The 19,358-nt window shown below is 41.9% G+C and overlaps 2 protein-coding genes across 2 annotated transcripts; one reads left to right on the top strand and one right to left on the bottom strand.

Moving 5' to 3' along the window:
• Positions 1 to 351: 351 nt before the first annotated feature.
• LOC135268144 (dystrophin-related protein 2-like) lies at positions 352 to 15,183 on the bottom strand. The gene is made up of 5 exons (XM_064372133.1): positions 15,048 to 15,183; positions 3,205 to 3,406; positions 2,897 to 2,982; positions 907 to 1,064; positions 352 to 570 (listed from the first exon to the last, which is right to left on the bottom strand). Exons 1-5 carry the CDS (start codon positions 15,181 to 15,183, stop codon positions 400 to 402), a joined length of 753 nt encoding a protein of 250 aa, XP_064228203.1. The 3' UTR covers positions 352 to 399.
• Positions 15,176 to 19,350, top strand: LOC135273260 (armadillo repeat-containing X-linked protein 5-like; the record flags this gene model as incomplete). Its single annotated transcript, XM_064372132.1, has 2 exons — positions 15,176 to 15,781; positions 17,824 to 19,350. A coding segment is annotated over exon 2 (1,263 nt), but the record flags the coding sequence as incomplete, so codon positions are not given.
• Between the last annotated feature and the right edge of the window lie 8 nt (positions 19,351 to 19,358).

Below are 19,358 nucleotides of genomic sequence, written 5' to 3'. Positions count from 1 at the left end.
ACACACTGGGGTCTGTTGGGGGGAGTGGAGGGGGACAGCGGGGGGTGGGGAGTTGGGGAGAGATAGCATGGGGAGAAACGCCATATATAGGTGAAGGGGAGGAAGGCAGCAAATCACACTGCCACGTATGCACCCATGCAACAATCTTGCATGTTTTTCACATGTACCCCAAAACCTAAAATGCAATAAAAAAATAAAATAAATAAAATAAATAAAAATAAAAAAATAATAAAATAAAAAAGGGAAAAAAGAAAAAAGAAAGGATTACAACAGTATATAATAAAATACAATAGACTAGCTGTAATGATATAATAATTAGGTAATACTTTATTGTATAATATCTGAGTTATATGTCACATGACATATTTATTATTATCATCCCAGCAGGTATTGTTTTCCCTACCTGAACCCCTTGATGGGGCACTGCCTACAGATAGAGCACTTGGTCTGATGCTTCACTTGCTCAGCAATGGTGACCCGATGCAGAACAGCCAGCCACACCATAGACTGGGGCTCCAAGTTAACCCACTCCAGGAACTGGGATGCTTCAATGACTGGCTTCCCAGTGCTCTATGGAAACAAGAAGACCAATGGGAATGACTGAGGCCCAAAGTGTCTTATCCCTAGAATGGCAGTCCTCAGAGGAGCAGCAGAACCAGCAGGGGCTGGGTTGACCTGTTCTCCAGAGATATTCACCTTCTGCCCTGTGCTAGTTGAGCTGGCACCCTCCCCAACAGGACTGTGATTCTAGAGCCCAGAAAACTCTCTGCCCCATTGTTCCATCCCAACAAAATTCCTTGCATCTGCATATTTCAGATCAAAAGCCTAGCTCGTAGTCCTCCTTCCCCTCTTCCCACCCTACCTGCAATCTCCCATCCCTCCGCGACTCCCCAGTTCCATACTCACAAAACGGAAGCAACTACGGACACTGGGCTCCACGTTGCTGCCCCCAAAGGCTGCCACTTCACCCAGCTGACGGGGCACCTGAATGGCCTCATGAAGCAAGACACCGAGATGACGCTGGTCACACTGGCTGCCTGAGTTGGCCACTTGGCTGAAGAGGTCTGCTGGCCCCACCGTCAAGAATAGCCAACCCCGACACAGGAATGGCCAGAGAATGGTGTGAGGAGAAAGGGCAGAAAAGAAAAACAGGGAAAGAGCACAGCCTGAGCTAATGACTTTTGAAACTGGACTACATAGAGTTCTATCCCTGACCTTCTAGAAGCCCGAGTTCTAAAAAGAGCATTCTCTGAGTTCAGAGAGAAAAACCAGGCAGACACAAAGAGAGAATATAAGGGGGAGGGGGAGAAAGAGTGAGTGAGAGAGAGAGAGAGAGAAAAAAAGAAAGAAAGAGAGATATATCAAGTGCACTGTGTGTTAAAAGCAATGCTAGACACAGATGTGATACTGTTTGGAAAACAAATACTTCCAGAAGCAGGATGAGGGTAAGGGCTCAGGGGCAGCTAAACATGAGTCACAGTCAGGTTGTCATAACCTCTCCTGTTTATGTGGTCTAACACTGCAGTAATCTCTCAATTGTCCACACAAATGGAAGGAAACACTGGGCATGTATAATCCAAAAAGGGAAGCTAATTCAAGACATCTGATCATCTAAAAATTACCTCTAAGTGGTTGTGCAATATACTGTGATACTTATCTTTGTATATGGGTTTTTTAAGCCCTTCTAGGACCGTTCCCTTCCACCCCAATCCAGCCTTAGCCAACCTCCTCAAGACGTTATTCTCTGTCTGCTTCACACCTTGCCTAAGGCCTAGAAAATACACAGAAATAGAAGGCAGAGAGCCTAGGTTCGAGTTCTGGGTCCATTACTGACTAGTTGTAGAATCAGGGTAAGTCATGAAGCTCTCTATGCTGCAGTTTCCTTACTTTTTAAAATTAGAGATGGAGTCTCACTGTGTTGTCTAGGCTGGTCTTGAACTTCTGGGCTCAAGCGATCCTCTCACCTCAGCTTCCCAAAGTGCTGGGATTACAGGCATGAGCCACCATGCCCAGCCCAGTTTCCTTACTTTTAAATTGATGATAAATAATTACTGTTCATCCCATCGCAAAGACATGTTGAGAGAAATACATAATATCATAGCCATGAACATGTTTGGAAAAGTTCTCTTCCCTGTAAAGTTTTTCCAGACTGCTGTCATCTGTCTCTCTTCTGTGATCTGATATAGGACATATTCTTGGCCATTTGCATTATTCTCATCAGTGCTTTCTAAAAAATGCTTTCTGTATACTTCCATCTCCTCCTCTGGACTGTAAACCTTTGGAAGCAGGGACCATGTCTAATTTAACTTAGCACTCACCCCATTTAGCAGAGTGGTCAACACACATTAAGACTCAAAAACAAATCATGCTGCTTCTAAAAAGTTCAAAATGCTGAACATAAGATGTAGAATAGAGGGGAAAGCAAAGGTACTATAAGCCAGAGAGGCAAAAAACTACAGACAAATGTAGTGTCCACTTCCCAGATAATGGGGATTACTGTGTCCTGCCCATGTATAGAAGTCGCTAGTGACATGGCTTGAGCTTCAGACTGGAAGAGGGCTAAGCCTGATAGGCCACAGGGAAATGAAACCAGAACATCAGGGCCCTGGGTACTTCAAGATGCCAACATAGATCCTGACTAAGTACTTCCATGAGATCAGAAGGAACGAAGCCCACTGGAGTAACACTGGGAATAGTAATAGGCCTTAGGCCCTTCTTGTCCTTTGACTGTCATGTGTTCTTTGCAATAGCATGAACCAAGAAGCATCATAAGGTAGCCCAAGTAGCCCTCTGCTGAGTCATAAGATGTACCATCTTCTTATCTTATACCCTTCCTCCTCCCTGCAACACCTCACCCTCCACCCAACACCACGCCACACTTTGGAGTTATACTCACACTGAAGTTTTTCCTTCACTTCTGTGCCACACAAGCATGCAATGCCAGTCTTAAAAGACAATGCCTGCATCTTTCCGCTGCGACCACTAGGTTTAAAAGAAGAGAGTAAGAACGTGAATGTATGTAAAGGGTTAACATCTTGGCAATCATTTCCCTCACAAAGTTGATCCCAGCAGGGCCCTGTTCCAACCATGCCCCAAGTTGAGCTGGGTCCAAGTCTACTATGGGAGCAACACCTTTCCACCAGGCCCACTTGAGATATCCCATAGAATTTTATCCTAGAGGCTTCCAGAGATGAAAGCCCTTACCTATCAAAAACATTGAGGAGCCAATTGAGGCTCATGTCCACACAGAGTGGCACATTGACCAGGATGCCTCTTTCCTCCTCCAGCCGCTCATATAAAGCAGTCAGGCAGTGAATGACCTCCACCACATCCATCACGTGCTCACTGGCCTGCAGATCATGCTCACTGAAGATTTCCAGGGCTGTGGTTAAAGTTACTAGGTCCACTGGGAAGGAAAGAAGGGGAAAAAATATAGCCAAAAGTACAACCCCAGGGATTAAATAGAGAGATAAAGCCACCAGGATCACCAAATTTGATTCAATCTCCAGATCAACCATTTGCAAATATGATACAAGCTTGTCCTTTACTAAGACCCTCATCCAAGGAGGGAGAAGGCAGAAAAATGTCCCTCAAATTAACCCAACATGTTTTTATACCCAATGTTCTTTGACATCAGTTTCAAAAAGATGGTGTGTGCATTTTTTTGTGACAAGACTTTGGCTAACTCCTTACCCAACTGTAAAGGAAAGAAAGGACTTGACGAGAACCAAAAAGACTAAACCAAAATATTGTGTGCACAATAAAAGTGAGAAGTGTTACAGCATTCCAGAAAGGATTAACATGACAGCTAGCACAATGAAACCATAAGCATTCTGCAACTAAATTGACAAGCAAAGAAAGAAGTTTGGGAACATAATAAGAAAATGAGATCAAGAGGTATACTGAGGCTGGACAAGAACTTACATATCCTATAGCTATTGATGACTCATGAAGGATTTTACATGTGAGTGAATAATATGAAATTACTTAGAAATAGATCACTGTACAGAAGCCCAATAGAACTTTCTATCATGATGAAAATATTCTATATTTGAGGTATCCAGAATTGTCCCACTGGCCACCATAGCCATCAAGTGACTATTGAACACTTGAATCCAACCTCCACCTCCTGGGCTCAAAAGATTCTCCTGCCTCAGCCTCCCAAGTTGCTGGGGGGAGTACAGGCACTCACCACCACACCGCATTAATTTTTGTATTTTTAATAGAGATGTGGTTTCACCATATTGGCCAGGGTGGTCTCAAACTCCTGACCTCAGATGATCCGCCCGTCTCGGCCTCCCAAAGTGCTGGAATTACAGGTGTGAGCCACCACACCTGGCCAGTTTTTCTATATTTGCTTGTAGGTAGCCAGTTGTCCTTTCACCATTTGAAGACAAGTCACCATTTCCTCCAGTAAATAGTATTGGCACTCTTTTCTCCTATCAGATAACCATAAATATACAGGTTTATTTCTGGATTCTCAGTTGTATTCCAACAGACATCTATATGTCTATCGTTTTGCCAATATCACCATCATGATAAGTGTAGCTTTGTAGTAAGTTTTAAAATTCGGGAAATTGAGTTCCTCCAACTTTTTCTTCCATGATTGTTTTGGCTATTTTGAATCCTTGGATTTAGAATAAATTTGTCATTTTCATAAAAGAAGTGAAGTGATATTTTGATACAGATTGTGCAGAATTTGTAGATAAAATTGGGGCATAATGCCATCTTAATAATATTCTGTCTTCAGATCCATGAACAGGAAATTTTCTCTCATTTGTTTAGATTTCATTTTATTTATTTCAATAATATTTTGTAGTTTTAAGTATACAAGTTATCTATTATTGGTTAAATTTATCTCCAAATATTTTATTCTTAATGGTATTATAAATGGAATTGTTTTATAGATTGTATTTTCAGATTGTTCATCACAAGTGTATAGAAATGAATTGATGTTCGCATATTTTTCTTGTATATTACCACACGGTTGAACTTGTTTATTAGTTCTAATAGTTTGAACCACTCTATAGGGTCTGTTTATGGGTTCCAATGAGGAAGGAGTGGTTGAAATCTCTTGAATGATACTGCTGTTTACCTCTTGAGTGTGTGGCCCCCAGTGCCCAGAGAACAGAAGTACTCAGACCTTGCTTATTTGCAGCTGCTCCCCCACCCATGAGGATGTGGGTACTCACTCACAGACTAAACGCAGCAGTCACTTTCATTCATTCATAACCACATGCTGAGAGACAAGAATGTGCCATGCTGTGTGCCAGGCAGCATGGCAATCCCTACATTAGCTCTAAGGCTCAGTCAGCCCCTAGTTGTCTGTCTCATATTTAAAGGGTCGTGAAGAGGACTCACTCCAGCCACAGAGATTTCCTTCCTAGGAAAGCTGCCCCACTGGAGCCACACCAATATGGGTGACTGCTTCCATCTCTGCTCATCAAGGTCTGTTGATAAGTTCAAACTGTAGAGAGGGCCCCACAGAGAGGATACTTTCCAGTGTCCCATCTTCGTAATGGCTGGCCAGAATTTCTCCTCAGCTTCTTTGTGTGATCCTCTCTCCCACACTCTCTGCACCCTCCTTTCCCTGGGTCTAATACATCACCCAAGATCCCCTATATTAATTTATAATCAGAGAATCTAAACATAATTTATGTACACAGCCATGTGTGTGTTTACACACTGAAGCAGAGATTCCAAAGAATTATGTACAATGCATTTTGGGCAAAATAAATAAGACCTTGAAAAGCATGGAAGGAGAAAATAACAATATTTGTTCTTCCCATATTACTTAAAATAATATTGCTCTTTATGACATTCCTGTATTAATTTAGCCCCACCACATACATACATTTTCCAGACCATGGGAAATTTTTTACAAAGCTATAATATTTTTTTAAAAAAGAAAACCAGAAAGATTTTTTTCAATGTTTTGGTGTCTTGAACTTTTTTTCTAATTTTGTGAGAGGATAATGATTCCTGTCAAAAGGAGGCAAGTTCTCGGGGTGATTCACAATCACCAGTGGAACTTGATAGCCTTGCCAATGGAAACAGTCAAACAATCGCCATATATTTTTTCACAGGAATAAATGAATGAATGGATAGGTATTGTCGCAGGTATCCGAGTTTGCAAACGTCATTTCTGAATGGCTTGGTAGCATCTGAATAGCAAATTCTGTGTGGATAGAATGTGGTTGAACTTGGTAAAGAACTCTGAATAATAGCAAAATGAATACCTAGAAAAAGTAGCAAAACCCTCATTCACAGACATGTGTACACGGCATTAGGGAATTATCTCCACAATGTCTTTGGCCGGCAAACACAGTTCTATCTGGTAGTCAGATCTAAACTCTGCAGAAATAATAAGTGCAAAAAAAAGAAATATGTAGAAGATATGGATGGTGAGTGTTAAATTTTGCCTAAGCTAGTCAAAGCAGTTTGTGTTGTGATACAACTCACTGAGTTGATGAAAGGAGCTGAGGCTACAAAGAAGGGGAAAAGCCTCTGAATAATCTCTGGTAGGATACAGAGATGAAAGAAATCAAAGTAAAGAGCAAGTATTAATACATGAGGAGAGTGCTCTGGTTGAGAGTATGACTCCAGAAGGTAGGCAAAAACTTGCTGGTAGATGAGTCCATGAGACTTAGAGTCAGAGAACATTTAAGGGGAGTATATAAATTTCAGAGGGACAGGTTTGATTAATTGTAAACCATTTCCTTTGAAATCCGCTTCCTACTAATGAAGGTTTAGGAAACTGAACATCAAATTATCTTTACTACTCTTAGTACTCCTGGTTCTTCTCTGCTGCCATGAATGACTGACAGATATGTGGGCACTTTTCTTCTAACATTTGAGCCAATTTGTGGTGTAAAGGAAATACATAGCATCCTGTAGAAACCAGTGTGCTCTTTCCTTAATTGGTCCTACACCGGAATGACGTCAGAACCCTGTAGTGTCCAATCGGTTATCTCTGAGTCATGTCTGTTAACCTGGGAGGACCCCAGTCTTCACTCCAGTCATGCTGGACTCCCTCTCCCTTCCACCCATCCAGCCCCCAAAAGTCCTGCCCATTGTTCTGGGTACAGCTCATCTTCAAGGAGACTCTGACATCTCCAGTGAGGCTTCCCTTCTCTTTTATACTTCAATGTGGTTTTACAGAGGTCATCATAACTTTCACACAGACATAGACCTTGTTCAGTGGTTACCTTGATATTTCACAAGGGGATGTTGGCCACAGGGGATGTTGAGAGTGACTGCATAAATGCCCATTGATTTTGGTTAAAATGATCTTTCTGGAACAGAGCTTCTGTGGTGCAGTGGTTAAGAGTACTGGCCCTAAAGCCATGTCATACTGTTCATGTCATCATGTTCAAATCCAAGATGTGGCCCTCACTAACTTAACAACTCTATTGATAATGAAAATAATGATGGTGGAGGTGAAATCCTGCTCCTTGTACCAAGAGGGCTAGGTGTTGGCGGTCATGGACAATGACTAGTCTCTGAGGTGCCGTGTCATTGGGGCAGAAATACAGGTTGTTGACGTATAAAAACTGAAGTAAGGCGTAGGGTATTAAAACTTTTAGAAATACCATATTCCAGGCATTAAGCATTTTTTTATCTCCTTTGACCCTACCATTTTTATTACCATGACTCATATCAAATGTTAGGAGAAGCGACTTTCCTCAGAGAAAAATTAATGTGAATTACTTTTCAGGGACTCAAGCCCTGGAAATACTTAACGTCCCCAAATTTTTCTATCCCATCATGTGGATAGACTTTCAACGTCCTCACATATATTGTTTTGTGTTTTCTCTTAAATAGTGAACTATACTACATTTTAAAATAAAAAACTGGGCTGGGCACGGTGGCTCACGCCTGTAATCCCAGCACTTTGGGAGGCCAAGGCGGGTGGATCACGAGGTCGAGAGATCGAGACCATCCTTGTCAACATGGTGAAACCCCGTCTCTACTAAAAATACAAAAATTAGCTGGGCACGGTGGCGCATGCCTCTAATCCCAGCTACCCAGGAGGCTGAGGCAGAATTGCCTGAACCCAGGAGGTGGAGGTTGCGGTGAGCCGAGATCGCGCCATTGCACTCCAGCCTGGGTAACGAGCGAAACTCCGTCTCAAAAAAAGATAAATAAATAAAAAACTATAAATTTGGAAATGTCTTATGTATAGAGATATATGTATATATACATATAGCTTTATATACATATAACTACATATTAATATCTTTGGTATAGCTTTCTCTATATATAGCATACACAAACTGTAAGTAGGTAAATAGTATATAAATAAGTGCATATATATATATACATACATAAATATGTAAACACAAAAAAGGTGTAGGAAAATATTTAAGACCTATATTGTAGACATGGGGCTAATATGCTTGGCATATAAAGATCTCTTAACAAATGCAGAAATTGGCAAATAATAACAACAGAATGCCCAAAGGACTATGTAAACATCCAATAAACATTTGAAAATGTGCTCAACCAAATGAAATGGCAAATAAAAATCCAGAGATATAATAAGGAAAAGAGGTGAGGTAATATATTACATACAGGGTAATCACAGTTTTTCAAAGGAATGTATTTTACATGTGTATATATATTGGAGTGTTTTGATATATGAGAATACATTCAGAAAGATAAACAATCTGAAGAATACGCAGCAAGTGATTAATAGTGAATGGATAATTAAGTACCTAAAATCGCTACTAACAATTGCTAACATGTGTTGGATCTTTCAGCTCTCAAGCAATGACTTGAGGTGTACTTAGAGAAAGCATTAAGTCACTTTTCTTTTAGGTAGAATGTAAGATTAGATGTATGAGTATTCTTTTAACAATAAAAATCAACTTGAAAACTCCAATGGGCTTTCTGGCTAAAAGTTGAAGGCCAAGTAAAAAAACTGAGAGCAAGGGCATTTGTTTTTCTCCTTGTTTCAACTTACTGTTCATAGCGCCTGACACGCAAAAAAGGAAAATGAAGTTTGGTGCTAATAAAATACTTAGATTATACTTTGATACATTCTCATTTTTTACGGTGTATATAAGATATCTTTTCTCCTTTGGTTGTTTCAAATGTCTGAAATGTTCCAAAGGTAATTACATAAGTCTTAAAACAGCAGTTATTATGAAAATGAATGATGATTTTAAAATTATATCAGTTGATAGACATACTTCAGCAGTAAGATCATTAAGTCTTCTTAAACATGTACTAAGTTCAGGCTATATAAATTCAAATTGTAATTATGATAGGTCCCATTTTTTAGTGTTTACAAGACCCTAGCACTGTTCGAGGAGTTTAGCTGGGTTGTGTTTTATTTAATCTTTACAACAACAACCATATAAAGGAGATAAATGATGTTTTCCCTTCTACACAAGTGGAAATCAAGGCACACAAAGTAAGTTGGCCAAAGCTCCTAACACCACTCCTCTCGTAACAGAAGAAGAAGTTTTAAAACACAGTGACTCCAGATAGTTTGCTTTTAAGGTCCCAAAGGACAGTGTACTTTTTGTTCGTTTTATTTTTTCCCTTCCAAATTTTACACAAAATGAAAATGACTTGAAGTACATGACTCAATGGCAGCCAACTAGTGAGTGGGTAGTACTGAAATTTGACCCCAAACAGTCTGTTAAGAAAATGTCATTTGTTGAATCATGTCTATGATGTCTGAAGTTGAGCAAAGCCCTCCATACCTTACATCAGTGGCCATTTTAATTTTAGAAGCAATGATAATTATAATACAGCACACTATTTACAAGACAACTGGGCTGTTAAAGACGCCGTGGACTATGGATAATTATATCTGCAAAAGGAAAAACAACAGGCACAGAAACAGATTGGAGGTAGCCTATAGGAGATGGGAAGAAGGATTGACTTCCAACAGACATGAGGAAACTTGGCGAGGGGAGGTGGGTGATGGAAATGTTCTGTATGTTAATTGTGGTGGTGGGGTTATACTAGGCATATATTTGTACAATCCCACAGAACTGTACACCTAAGTGATAGTATTAGGAGGTGGGGCTTTCAGGAGGTGATTAGACTCATTACTGGGATTAGTGCCTTATAAGAGAGGCCCCCCAAAACCCCTTACCCCTTCTACCATGCGAGGTTACAGCAAAAAAGGCAGTCATCAATGAAACAGGAAAAGGCAATCATCAATGAACCTATCACATAATATACTACAGCATGAAGATATGCCAAAATTTATTTAAACTGATGAATATTTAGATTGATAAATATTTACATTCTTTTCAATCTTTAATTGTTTAAAACGAATCTTCAGTGAATATTCTTGTACACACAGTATTTTGCAATGTGAAAATACAACTTCAGCATAGATTCTTAAACTGCAATTGCTGGTCTATGGCCACGTGCATTTGTACACTGATAATTGCCAAAAAACCATCAGAGATGGTGTAACAGTTTGCATTTCCACTAACATTGTGCAGTAGTGCCAGTTTTCCAACCCTTTCTCCACTAAAATTTATCAAAATTTTTGTCATTAATCCAATAGATGATACATAATATACCATTGTAATTATATTTTACATTTGCTATTATTAGTGAGATTAAACATTTTCTCAAATGTTTAAAACATATTGATGTGTCTTTTTGTGAAGAGTCTGTTCATATACTAGCATATTGTTCCACTGGATCATTGTTCATTGGTGTTTATGAATTCATAGGTGTTTGCTAATATATTAAAGAGCTTAATACTAATATATTAAAAAGCTAATATAATTAAGTATACTAATATATTAAAGAGCTTAATAATGCATACTTATAAATAGAAGACAGAAAAAGAAAAATAAATCACTAATATCGAATCAAAATTAAATGTATCCCCCAAAATATTCATTACTGAGATATTAAGATATCCCAGGCTTCTTTCTAAAATATATTTTTAAAAATCCTTACTCCCTTCCTCCATTAAAATCAGAGCCACTCCTTTATGGCTGACTCTGAGCTAAGCCCTGGGGTTACACGCAGCAAAGACAAAGACATGCCTATGAATTAGCATTGATCTGGAAGAAAAACAGAGGGTACCAAGGAATTCTCATGACTCAGTAGCCCCTCACCTTTTTCAACCCTTGACTGACTATATTGTTCACTATGTGCTGAAGATATGCTTCTGAACAAGGAAAGAAAAAAAAAAAGGGCCCTTCATTCAAGGAACTTCCAGTCTAACAAGCCAAACTCTCCACTGCTTAGAAGGGAGAGTTCAAAATTTTATCTATTCAGAGGAAAGGAGTACATGCATTCATTAGGCAGGGTGCAGGGCTGAGAGAAAGGTGCAGTTGAGGAGAGCACCTGGGATCTGGGATCTACCTTGAAGAAGTGCACATATAGCAGTCCCCTCTCCTGACAGAAAAGTGGAAGAGGTGCCAGGACCATCCCTACCTGGTGCCATCAAAGAAGGAGGACTGTTATGACCTCCTGTGGGTCCTTACAGGGAAAGGCCTTCTTTTGGGGTCAACTGTGGGGATGGTACAATGCCATTGTGAACCACCATTTGAAATGAGAAAAAGGAGTGTGGCAGAAAGAATGAGTCTGCTGCAGGCCAGTGATCAGTTTCCTAGGATTAGAGGTCTAGGTCTACCTTCTTTTAGAAGAGGGGCAGTGGTGAGGCCTTGATGAAAGCCCTTGCCCAAGAGTTCATTTGGTGCACCTTCCTCCCCTGCCTGGCTTCAGGAAGCAGGGAACGAAACACATAGGAGGCCCACCCTAGAGCCCTGGGCTTGTCTGGCCTGAAATCGCCTCTCTTCCCTAGCCCGCAGTCCTGATGTTCCTTCTACTCCACTGGGCTTTGGGGGCAGGAAATGTGGTCGGTAAGGCCTCAAAGGAGACCGCAAAACTGGGAGGGAGTGGGCTCACCAGTACAAAGTATTTTGGTGTAATCCTCTACCATGAGTACAGAGTTGTTTTTCTCAAGCCTATGCTCAGGCCCTGCATATTTATTTAGGTGGAGAAAATACTGTGGGAATGGAACACATACACACTGGGGTAGTTTGGTATTAATGTCATCTCTCTGCTTTCCCTATATCCCCATCCCACTTTATCTTTTGACTATTTCAATGCAAGACATATGCTGGGCAATAAGGGTGAAAAGACTCAGGTGAGAGGAACAGAAAAAAAGATGAAAGGATGTTTGATACTAATCTGCAAATGAGGCTGGATCAGCTTTCCAGTGGCCTCATCAGGACCTTGCCCATTTTGTGTAGAAAATTAAGGGCTGTAAATTTCCCTCTTAACAGTGCTTTAGCTGCATCCCAGAGATTATTCTGGGATTTTGTCTCTTTGTTCTCACTGGGTTTCAAAGAAATTCCTGATTTCTGCCTTAATTTAATTATTTACTCAGGAGTCATTCAGGAGCAGGTTATTCAATTTCCATGCAGTTCTGTGGTTTTGAGTGAGTTTCTTAACCTTGAGTTCTAATTTGATGGCGCTGTGGTCTGAGAGACTGTTATGACTTCAGTTCCCTTGCATTTGATGAGGAGTGTTTTACTTCCAATTATGTGATCAATTATAGAGCAAGTGCCACGTGGCACCGAGAAGACTGTATATTCTGTTGTTTTGGGGTAGAGAGTTCTGCAGATGTCCGTCAGGTCCACTTGATCCAGAGTTGTGTTCAAGTCCTGAATATCCTTGTTAATTTTCTGTCTTGATAATCTGTCTAATTGGAAGTTCTGACCAGGGCAATCAGGCAAGAGAAAGAAAGAAACTAGGTATAGAAGGAACATATCTCAAAATAATAAGAGCCATTTATGACAAACCTACAGCCAGTATCACAATGAATGGGCAAAAGCTGGAAGCATTCCCCTTGAAAACCGGCACAAGACAACGATGCCCTCTCTTATCACTCCTATTCAACATAGTATTGGAAGTTCTGCCTGGGGAAATCAGGCAAGAGAAAGAAATAAAGGATATTCAAATAGGAAGAGAAGGAGTCAAATTGTCTTTGTTTGCAGATGACATGATCCTGTATCTAGAAAACCCCATTGTCTCAGCCCAAAAGCTCCTTAAGCTGATAAGCAACTTCAGCAAAGTCTCAGGATACAAAGTCAGCGTGCCAAAGTCACACACATTCCTATACACCAACAATAGACAAGGAGAGACCCATATCATGGATGAACTCCCATTCACAATTGGCGTAAAGATAACAAAATACCTAGGAATACACCTAACAAGGGAAGTGAAGGATCTCTTCAAGGAGAACTACAAACCATTGCTCAAGGAAATATGAGAGGAAACAAGCAGATAGAAAAACATTCCATGCTCATGGATAGGAAGAATCAATATCATGAAAATGGTCACACTGTCTAATTTATAGATTCAGTGCTATTCCCATCCACCTACCATTGACATTGTTCACAAAATTAGAAGAAACTATTTTAAAACTCACATGAAATCAAAAAAGAGGTCATATAGCCAAGACAATCCTAAGTAAAAAGAACAATGCTGGAGGCATCACACTACCTGACTTCAAACTATACTACAAGGCTACAGTAACCAAAACAGCATGGTTCTGGTACAAAAACAGACACATAGACCAGTCGAACAGAATAGAGAACTCAGAAATAAGACTACACATATACAACCATCTTACCTTTGAAAAACCTGACAGAAACAAGCAATAGGGAAAGATGCCCTGTTTAATAAATGGTGCTGGGAAGACTGGCTAGCCATATGCAGAAAATTGAACTGAGACCCCTTCCTTACACCTTATACAAAATTTAACTCATGATGGATTAAATACTTAAATGTAAAACCCAAAACTATAAAAACCCTGGAAGAAAATTTAGGCAATACCATTTAGGACATAGGCACAGACAAAGATTTCATGATGAAATTGCCAAAAGCAATCGCAACAAAAGCAAAAATTAACAAATTGGACCTAATTAAACTAAAGAGCTTCTGCACAGCAAAAGAAACTATCATTAGAGTGAATAGTCAACCTACAGAGTGGGAGAAAGTTTTTGCAGTCCATCTATCTGACAAAGATCTAATATCCAGACTCTACAAGGAACTTAAATTTACAAGAAAAAAACAACCCCATTAAAAAGTGAACAAAGGACATGAACAGACACTTCTCAAAAGAAGACATTTATGTGGCCAACAAACACTTGGAAAAAAGCTCAACATCATTGATCATTAGAGAAATGCAAATCAAAGTCACAATGAGACACCATCTCACACTAGTCAGAATCGCAATTATTAAAAAGTGAAGAAACAAGAGATGCTGGCAGGGTTGCAGAGAAATAGGACTGCTTCTACACTGTTGGTGGGAATTTAAATTAGTTCAACCATTGTGGAAGACGGTGTGTCAATTCCTCAAAGACCTAGAACCAGAAATACCATTTGACCCAGCAATCCCATTACTGGGTATATACCCAAAGGAATATAAATCATTCTATTACAAAGATACATGCACATGTATATTCATTGCCACACTATTCACAATAGCAAAGATGTGGAATAAACCCAAACGCCCATCAATGATAGAATGGATAAAGAAAATGTGGTACATATACACCATGAAATACCATGCAGCCATAATAAACAGTGAGATCATGTTCTTTGTAGGGACATGGATGAAGGTGGAAGCCATTGTCCTCAGCAAACCAATGCAGAAACAGTAAACCAAACACTGCATGTTCTCATTTATAAGTGGAAGCTGAACAGTGAAAACACATGAACACAGGCAGGGGAACACCACACACTGGACCCTGTCAGAGGGTGAGGTGAGGGGAGAGAGAGCATTAGGAAAAATAGCACATGCTAGGCTTAATACCTAGGTCATAGGTTGATTGATGCAGCAAACCACCATGGCACAGGTTTGCCTATTTAACAAACATTCACATCCCGCACATGTATCACAGAACTTGAAAAAAAAAAAGAAAGAAAGAAAGAAAAGAAAAAGAAAATTAAGGCCTGGGAGGGGGGACTCGAAGGTACACAAAGTTTGTGGAATCGATTAGTATGTATCCTCCTATCTCAGTCTTGACTCTCTTTGCAGACTTTCCTACCTTGGGCCCCACCCCCAGACGGCCCATTTCGGTGGGGCCCCTGTGTTTGGAGAGATGAACTTCTAAAGACTGGAACACTTCCGCCTGTCAGGCCGGAAGAAATTTCCTGACGCCACAGCCGGAAACCCGTGTGCATTTCAGTTCAGAAAAGAATGGTAGGCTTGGTGGGGGGAGCTCCTGCAAAAGGGGAACTAATACCGAAACACTCTGGTATTCGTCTGCCTCTCATTCCACCGCGGTTTTCCCTATATTCGGAGCTCGCCCCTGCGCATTCCAATACCTGAAGCGGCCACAGAGTACAGGACAGGGAGCTCTCCGACAGAAAGAGTCGCGGCCTTAGGCAAACCCTGATATCACTCCGCTTCCACAAGCTGGATCCCGGTAAACTACGCTCTAGCTCCTCCCACTGCCGAGGTGGGTAACCCGGATGTGGAAGAACCTTCTCGGCGAAGGAAAAGGTAGATGTTAAATGATAACTACCCGCGAGGTCCTGAGGAGCCCTGGGAACAGGAAGGAGAAAGGAATACTGAAAAGTGACAACCGTTTGCCAATCACAGTCTTTAATCTGATAAAGCGAGTATCTCGTCTTGAATCCCAGGTGCCGGATCAACCTCCGAACACAGCCGCCGCCATTGACTCGAGTCCTTGTGTCTGACGGTCAGTCCCTGCTGCTGTGTGACACAGCACCTAGAGGCAAGGAAATAAGAAAACTGCCTCTGATCCAAGCAAAGAAGGTCAGTGAGAAGGCGGGCATCGCTTGGGGTTGTGGATGTGGATATCGGAGGTGAACACTGGAAACGCGACCTGGTCATGGGAGGCGGGAGGTGAGGAGGAGAGAGAGGCGAGTAATGTGAATGGCACACAACAATAAAAAATGATCTGCCTTTTGCTAGCTTGATTTCCAGATACACTTGGTTCACGACCATGTTTGGGAAGAAAAAGGTTGCAGCTTCTAGTCGGGAAAAGGCAGACTAGATAAGAGGAAGAGGGGGGCTACTTCTGTAGGCGAGAACAGTTGTCTGGGGAGCCCTGAGAGGGAGAGAATACAAAAAGAGGTTGTAAATGTTTGATAATCAAGGCCCTGGATTCGAAAAGGGTCTCATGTCTTGGTTACTGGTCTGACCATTAATAACCACGTCTCTCTCTCTCTCTCTTTTCATGTGCTCTTTGGGTGTGTATCACGCGTTTTTATGTGTAGATCTGTTCCTAAGTTTGCAGCACTCCACGTTTCTGTAAAGATCTCTAGAGGGCAGCAGACCTCAAGGGGAGGGGAGAACGGAAAGAAAATTGGCCTGGGTTTTACAGAGTGGGCAGTACTTGGAGGCAGCACTTGGAGGTGGTAGATGGCTAAGACTAGAGTAGGCAGGAGTCTACGGGAGCCCCCAGAACTCTCTGCCAGCTTTCCTAACATGTCCTCATTTACCCATCCACATTATGTTGCAGGAAATGATAGGCTTTGGGAGAGAGAAAGGAAACGTAGTAACCCAGATGAAATATGGAAATAATACTTTTCCTTTTTTTTCCCAGCCTCTGTGGTTTGTCTAGTCATTTCATCCCTACAAACACCACTACTACTACCTTGTAGGGATGTTTGAGTTGCCTCTGTATAGGAATTGTCAGACTTTGAGAACAGAGCAGAGGGCTTGGAGATTTAGGAGTGGGAGAAAAAAAGGGAGATAGAAAATGTTTGCAAATCAGGTACCTGTATTCAGAAAGAATCTGTGCCCTAGGTGCTAGTCTCTACCAAAGACAGCCTCAACTGTCTCCTGTGTCTTCATTTATTGGTCTCTTGTTTTTGTGAATCCCTGTAGGTAGATCTGTCTCCAGGTCTGTGGAACTGTCAGTTGTGAAGTTTTGTAAAATGGCCACCCAACTTAAAGTTAGGAAATTACGAAGAAGATAAAATTGCCCTGTATCTGTTAAGGTTGGTGTAAAGCTACAGGGACGGGGTGGGGGCAACTTCAGCTAGAGAATTCCATCTCTTCTGTTTTGTCATTTTACCAGTTGTTTCCATCTGTCCCACCCTCTGCTGCTGCTGATTTAGTTGGGAGTCTTGGGAAGCTTTGGGGGTACAGAATACTAAGACCTGCCGTTCCCACTTCCCACTTGATTGTCCTGCTCTCATGCTTAACCCTAGTCTAATCTGAATGAAGGACATTCCAGGGCAATCACTGAAGGAAGAGGAAGATGGTGGGCAATAGGGAGGAGAAGGAGGAGTAGCCCTGAAACAAAGCAGTGCAGGGAAAGGGGACTCGGAGGGAAACAGTAGACAAAATGTATCTGGAAAGGCAAGAATAGGGGCCAGGGACCAAGGTCTGTCACCAGGAGATCAGTTTCCATATTCTCCTGTTTGTTTATTTGTTCATAGGTCTGCCTGTAGATCTGCTGTAGGGCTTGTCACCATTGGAAGCAAGGTAAGGAGGAGAAAGGTACTCCAGATCAGTGCAGGTTGGTATGAGTGTGGGGATTGCCTGGGTGGACCTGTAGGATGTAGTAGTGGAGAGCTGCTTGGCTCCAGCAGGGGTCAAGAACCACTATAGGGATTCCTTAGGTTCTCATCCACTTTTCCTTTGTGCTCCTGTTTGGTGCCTGGAAAGAAGGTTGATAGTGCTTGAAAGCGTAGGGAGTGGGTGAAATGAAGGGAGAGAGTTTGCTAATTATCTGCCTCTCTCACCTAGCACTGGATCTCCATACTCTCCTGTCTCCTTGTGCTGATCAGCATGAGGAGAAAAAATGGGAAGAGACTCAAAGCCCCATTTCTTTCCTCCACCCCTAGGTCCTACTTCAGTGGCAGATCTGGTGGCCTTGGAGTGGCTGAAGACCACCACCCTCCACAGGGCTGCGCCCATGCACAGCCATCCTTCCCTACCTTGAGTGAGCTTCCTCTGCATGTTTTCTACATCACCGGCAGAGCCTGTAGTTGGAAAGGAGACAGAGTGACTACTGGACTTTGTATGAAAACACCAACCGGGACAGACCTTCAGTCAAGGGTGAGACAGGGTTGGGGGTATATAACTTGTCCTTGCCTTAAACTTGGAACATGGCTGGCTCTGGGACAGAAGCAAGGGCTAGACAAAAGGCTGAGGCTGGCCTGAAAGAGGGAATCAGTGGTCCTGCTGCTGCTAGAGTGAGTGGTGAAACACAGGCCAAGGCAGTGGCTGAGGCAAAACTGAAAACAGAATCAGTGACCCAGGCCAAAGCTGGTGATGGAGCAATGGCCAGGCCACATACGGTGACCTACACTGTGGCTATGGCTGTGGCAAGGGAAGAGAGCAGGATGGAAGATACAACTAAGACTAGAGTCGTGGTTGAGACTAAGGCAAAACCCCTGGCAGAACATAGTATAGTGCCACAAACCAAGTCAAAGGCCATGCCTATGTCTAGGGTCAGTGCTGTAACCGAGTCTGAAGTCAAGATTGTTGCTGTCAGGGAGGCAAATATCAGGTCCTATACCAAGTCACATGATAAGGCCAGTACTGGGTCCAGACCTGATAGAAGGGAAGAGGCCAGCATCAAGGCCAAGGCTGGGGACAAAGCTGGCATTGGGATGAAATCCAGTGATGAGGATGAAGAAAATATCTGCTCCTGGTTCTGGACTGGAGAAGAACCTAGTGTAGGGTCCTGGTTCTGGCCTGAAGAAGAGACCTCTCCTCAAGTTTATAAGCCCCTACCTAAGATCCAGGAAAAGCCCAAACCCACACCTAAACCCATGCTTACTATAAAACAAAAGGCAATAGCATGGTCAAGGGCCAGGTATATTGTCCTAGTTCCAATTGAGGGAGGAGAGCGATCCTTGCCTCCAGAAGGAAACTGGACCCTGGTTGAGACCTTGATTGAAACTCCTCTGGGGATTCGACCTCTGACCAAGATCCCACCTTATCATGGGCCTTATTTCCAGACCTTAGCTGAGATCAAAAAACAGATTAAGCAAAGGGAAAAGTATGGGCCCAATCCAAAGGCCTGCCGCTGCAAATCACATGCATTTAGTTTGGAGCCTAAAGAGTTTGATAAACTTGTTGCCCTCCTTAAGTTAACTAAGGATCCTTTCATTCATCAAATAGCTACCATGATAATGGGCATCAGTCCTGCTTATCCATTTACGCAAGATATAATTCATGATGTAGGTATTACTGTTATGATTGAAAACTTGGTCAATAATCCCGATGTTAAAGAACACCCTAGAGCTTTAGGTATGGTGGATGACAGCTCTGAGTCTTCCAAAGAACCAAAAGCAGAAGAGTCATATATACAGCAAGTTTGTAAAGACATAGTCTCTTGCCCCTTGAACTCCCCTGTGCAACTGGCTGGACT

Source organism: Aotus nancymaae, unplaced genomic scaffold (assembly GCF_030222135.1).
Source record: "Aotus nancymaae isolate 86718 unplaced genomic scaffold, 86718_ANA_hifiasm-v0.15.2.pri h1tg000673l, whole genome shotgun sequence".
NCBI lineage: Eukaryota > Metazoa > Chordata > Mammalia > Primates > Aotidae > Aotus > Aotus nancymaae.
This window is presented reverse-complemented; position numbering and strand designations above follow the sequence as displayed.

Excerpts from the sequence above, each read along its gene's own strand:
- LOC135268144 (XM_064372133.1), bottom strand. The coding sequence starts at position 15,183 with ATGCACACGGGTTTCCGGCTGTGGCGTCAGGAAATTTCTTCCGGCCTG. Across the intron at positions 1,065-2,896 it reads AGTGAAGGAAAAACTTCAGT|ACCTCTTCAGCCAAGTGGCC; the intron begins GTGAGTATAACT and ends TGGGGCCAGCAG. Across the intron at positions 571-906 it reads TCCGTAGTTGCTTCCGTTTT|AGCACTGGGAAGCCAGTCAT; the intron begins GTGAGTATGGAA and ends TTGTTTCCATAG.